The 5314-nt window shown below is 49.3% G+C and overlaps 1 protein-coding gene across 1 annotated transcript; it reads left to right on the forward strand.

Moving 5' to 3' along the window:
- Positions 1–305: 305 nt before the first annotated feature.
- On the forward strand, positions 306–4057 carry LOC149457495 (uncharacterized). Its single transcript, XM_089683637.1, has 2 exons — positions 306–2831; positions 3126–4057. Exon 1 carries the CDS (start codon positions 705–707, stop codon positions 2118–2120), a length of 1416 nt encoding a protein of 471 aa, XP_089539763.1. The 5' UTR covers positions 306–704; the 3' UTR covers positions 2121–2831; positions 3126–4057.
- Positions 4058–5314: the final 1257 nt, after the last annotated feature.

Genomic DNA, 5314 nt, shown 5'->3' on the forward strand with positions numbered 1-5314 from the left:
ACGGTTTTAGGTGGTTGCAGCGAAGATTGCGTGTGTAACGTGGATCGTTTAGCGGTGCTGGTATGAGTGATTTTTGCGTCAGCAACAAGGTTACTTTTGGCGCAGTTTTTCGGTTTACCTCTGTGTAATTGTTTTACTGTGAAACGTCCCGTGTTTTTCATAAGGATCCACTTTGTCCTTTTTAACAGTTTTTCAGGTTGAAAAAGGGTTTTTATGTGTGTATTAGGAAAGTTTTTTTTTCTTTACACAAATTTCCTAAAGGTCAGTTAGCAGGTTTCCAGCCAACCAGTGACCCCTAAGTAACATCCAAGAACCCCTCTTTTTGTTTTGACTTGTGTTAGCTACTGTGTGCAGGGAGAGAAAAGCCACTTTCATCATTGTGCGGTGTGGCCTGCCAAACACAGTGGGTGATGAGAACCACATAAATTACGCTGTGTGAGTGGGCGGTCCAGGGAAGTATAACACTTAGCCTGGTTACCACAAACACTTCGGGTGGTCAGGATCACATAAATTGCGCTGTGGGAGTGGGAGGTGTGCTCTCAGTCTGACCGCCACTTGATGCGCTTCGGGTGATCGATAAGTATCACATAAATTACGCTGTGCTGGGAAAGTGGTGGAATCAGGCCTCTCGGTAGGATCCCACCGAGTGCTCCAGGGGGTAAACAGGTACCCGGACGCGGGATATATACCAGTGACTAGTCACGATGGGCAGTAGTCAGTCCATGAAGAGAGAGGGGGAACCAGCCCTCTTCAGGGTAAGGACAGCTGCACAACTGATGAAGGTGAGTTTGGGGGGGAAGTCTACAGAACCCCTCAAAAGGTGGAATAAATGGTCGAAGGGTACCAGATGGGAAATTCCCCGGGAAGGTACATTTGATGCATGGAGGTGGGAAAAATTCATCTCTGAATTTGAACCACGGATGCAGGCGTCAGAACTAGAGATCGCACAGCTATGGCTTCACAGGTCAATCCGATTAGGGAAGCAGGGCATACATAAACTGGTGTCTGTCCGGAAGAACCAGGTGATGTATACCTGGCCTCCAGAGGGAATAAAACAGGAGGATCCAGTGTCAGAGGTGGAGGAAGCTCTTTCAGGGCTGACTCTACTAAGGCAGGCAGGATCAGGGTCTGCTGGGGTTCCCGAACAACCAACAGTGGCTGAGATAAGTATAACTGCACCTGTCTCTTCTGTTAGTGACGTCACTCTTGATGTACCTTCTGTGTCTTCTGTATCTATGCCTCAGCCTCTACCTCTACCTCTACCTCTCCCTTCTCCCTGCTTCACCCCAGCTCCTTCTGTTTCCAACTATGAAGCCTACTCAACAACCGATTTGCAGACTATCTGTGAATCAAGGGGAATAGACACCCGGTTAAGAAACAGGGCGGATTGCATCAAAGCGCTACGAACCACTGATCAGACCCCTGCCCCCCAGCTATACCCTGATCTGAGGGACCTCAAACCTGAAGGTGCAGTAAGCGAGGTGGTTAATCTAAGCCCACCGATGAAGCTGGGTCAGCCCTTGCACTCTTCCCGGACCGAGGCCTATCCAGTCAGAGTGCAGCAATTTGAAGGTCCTCCCAATGCACGGGGGGAACGGACTTTAGGGGAACGGGTAGTTTGGCATGTCCCCTTCACCCCAGCAGAGATCCGCACTATTCTGGCTGAGCTCCCGGACTATCGAGTCAATCCGAGAGGATTTGCTCGAATGTTTGGACAAAACCAGTTCAGCTATGGTATGAGCGGGTCAGATTGTGCGCAGATCCTGCGGGCTAAGGTGGGCATGGAAGTGGCCAGTACAGTGATTGCAGGGTGCTCTATAACCACTCATGAGGAGATGACTTCAGGGGGCAAAGAGTTCTGTACACAGCTAAAGGCAAAGCTTCCAGAAATGTATGGTGCTACCTCTACTACGGACATGATGAAGCTCACCCAGGGTCCTAATGAGGAAAGCGCCTGCTTCTGGCGCCGTCTCAAGCAGACGGCACTGAATGCGGATCTGGAAGTTGGACCTGATGCTCCAACTGAAGGGGTAAAGGTGACCGCAACGCACATTCTGTTGCGGGCCAAATTTTTGGAAGGCATCAATATTAAAATTCGGGAAAGGCTGGTTCTGGCCTGACCCGAATATAATGAGATGTCTATCCCTGCTATCCTTTCCACTCTTGCGGCAATAGAGAGGGAAATGGATAGAAGAAAACAAGACAAGGCCAAAGTTCTTATGTCCCAGACCCCACACGAAAAACCAAAGGATCTGGGTCACAGGAAGGATAGGCCCCCACCCAGGTGCTTCCAGTGCCACCAAATGGGGCACATGAGGAGGAGCTGTCCCCAATTACCTAAAGGTTGGTGGCAGTTCATTCCTGATGAGTCCTCCGCCCCTATGTCCACCATGGTAAGTAACTCCTATGAATTCTCATAGGAAGTTGACAAATCGGTGTCGGCCCAGATCCATCTTTTTCTAGAGGAATTAAAATATCCCCTCCCTTGCCTCACCGACACCGGTGCAGCAAGAACGGTCCTGCGAAAACAGGACATCCAAGGCAAGGTACCCCTCTCAGGGGAAAGCCCTCCTAACCCCAATTAACCTCACTATCAAACGATGCACTATTCTTAACCCAGCTTCTCTTCTTCCTGTGTTGGAAGATGAGAAGGGGGGGGAGGACAGCAATGACAGTGCTGAATTTTGCAACACGACTAACAATACTAACACCTCTTCTGCTAACATGTCTTCTTTGTCCACTATTAACCTCTCTTCCAAAGGACACGACTGCATTTCTTTGGTGGAACTGGAGTCAGCGGCGACACACCCCATATCATCCCGAGAGTAACGGTAAGGTTGAACGTCTTCCGATACCCAAAAACCTTGGCCTGAGTGTCCCCCCATTGCCCCCTATTCCATCCGGAATGCCCCTCGGCAACCACATGGGCTGTCACCCTACGAGGTGTTGTTTGGGGGACCTCCCAAAAACAGGGTTGTACTTTCCTCAACAGTTGTCATCTTTGCATTCACAGCTTACAGGTTATGTGCAATCTCTGCAACGGGAGCTGCAGAAGATACACCATCGGGTTCGCAAATCGCTCCGCGATCCAAATGCAATAACAGGTGTTCTTTCTATTGAGCCAGGTGATTGGGTCGTCCTAAAGAAACATCAAAGAACCGGACTCGAGCCACGGTTCACCGGACCATACCAAGTCCAGCTGACGACACCTACCTCACTCAAGCTCGAGGGACGAGACAACTGGGTGCACGCAAGCCACTGCAAGAAGCTTTTCAGCTACACCAGAGAATGAGGGGTGTCATTTTCCTTTTTCTTTTTGTTTGTATGTCATACATGTGTGTGAACGGAGGAAAAGACGGCAGATACCCCAACCTTTTATTTAAAATGCACCTGCGTTTAGCCAGAACCGCCAACAAAACTAACTGTTGGGTATGCTCTAAGCCCCCACCCAGTCATCACATGTCCGCAATGGCCGCTGTTCATGCCCTATATGACATCCGCGTCGGCATGAAAAAGCAAGGGACCCCTGGTCAGCCCCCACGTAGACATTTGTCGGTAGAACTTAATGACACATTTTTAGCAGGTAACATCAGTTTTAGCACCAATATTAGCTCTAGCTCCTGTAGGACCCTCGTCAGTCCATTATGGGTAACTGGACAGCTAGGCAGCCCTCAGGTGTGCTTTAACATCAGCTTTGGCACAGGTAACAAGTTTGTTGGGACTACCACCTGTGAGGGAGGTATAACTGTCAATCTGACTAACCAGACTTCCCTTCTGAGTAACAACACTGACCGACCAGACCACGTTTGTTGGAAGGACGGATGTGAAGTGCAGACTGAGGGAGCAATCCCCCAGTCTGTGCAACTGTTGCTCAGTGCCAGAGGCCGAACGAGGAACTCCTCCTGCTCTGCTCTGACAGGTCCATACTATTTTCTGTGTGGTTCGGCAGCCTATAGAACATTTCCCCAGAACGCGAAAGGTTCGTGTGCCCTCATAAAGCTAGTCCCAGCATCCTATGTAGTGATGGATCATGAAGAGTTGATGGTCCACAAGAAGGTAAGGATGGCAGGGAGAGTTTGCAGAGAGCTGTTCTCTGAGGGCGACCAGGCATGGGCTTGGTTCCCCTCATGGACAGGATGGGGAATAGAACTTATGAAGCGCCTGAACAATTTTTCTGTCATCGTGGATAGTATGTTTAACGAGACCGTAGAGGCTGTCAGAGAAATTGCCCAAGAACAACGGCAGATGGGAATTTTAGTGCTTCAGGAGAAGATGGCCCTTGATTATCTTTTAGCCTCCAAAGGGGGGTTCTGTGAGTTCATCGGAGAGGATTGTTGTACTTGGATAGAAGACACCGATGACAAGGTCCAGGCCCATATGGACAAAGTTAGTGAACTACAGGGAAAAGCTAGAGCTATAGCTAGTGAGGGTTGGAATCCGTTCAAGGGTTTGGGAGGATTGGGAGATTTCCTGTTCTCCATCGGATCTTGGTTGAAGGAAGTGGGAGTATATGTCCTGATGCTTCTCTTTTTCATCTGCCTTTTATATGCCGCGGTGAGATGTTCCTGTTGCCTCATCGACCGTGTAAGCCAAGCTCGGGCAGACGACCACATCTCCATGCCCGCTCCTGGGATCCCACTCCAACCACTGATCGGAGGAAGACCTCACCAACCAACCACCTTCTCTACAGATTACGTCCTGGCTTCCCTCTAATTTATCTCCCTGAAGACCCCATTCTCCAAGACCTTCAAGCAAGCTTCAAGCCTCATCATGGTTTGTGTCTGCGATTTGGAAAACTGTCTGGGTCGAGACCAGCCTTGTGTGGCCCCGTCTGCAGGGGCAATTTGAGAATCTGTTGCTGGATCTCCCCAGACCACCGTGGGATCACAAGCCTTATTCATACCACAAGTCTGTTTGTGGTTTTTGCAAGAGCCTTCCTGTAGTGAAGGTTCCAACGCTCTTGAGGATCATTGCTTCAATCAAGCCTGTTTGCGTCGAGTCTGCGTCGGGTCTTGTTGTTTCAGGTACCCCGTGGAGCTTTATTCTCAGGGACAACTACAGGAACTCTTTGAGGTTTTGAGACTACACCCATCAAGCTGAAGAAGATCAAGAAGGGACACGAGGAGAATATGATAAAACAGGAGGGAATGTCATGGAAATTTTGTATTGTTGGTCGAACTTTAAATGTGTCATATATTCGTGTTATTCATATGTCTCTCGTGTGGCTTAATTAAAGCTCTGAAGGCTGCAATTGGGCCATGCGCATGTACAATGTATGTATTACAGTACTCAGCTTGGTAATGGATGAGATGGC

This window comes from Staurois parvus, unplaced genomic scaffold (assembly GCF_062004578.1).
Source record: "Staurois parvus isolate SC_StPar_1 unplaced genomic scaffold, SC_StPar_1.0 ptg000318l, whole genome shotgun sequence".
Classification (NCBI taxonomy): Eukaryota; Metazoa; Chordata; class Amphibia; order Anura; family Ranidae; genus Staurois; species Staurois parvus.

Coding starts and splice junctions, on each gene's coding strand:
- LOC149457495 (XM_089683637.1), top strand. CDS start 705: ATGGGCAGTAGTCAGTCCATGAAGAGAGAGGGGGAACCAGCCCTCTTC.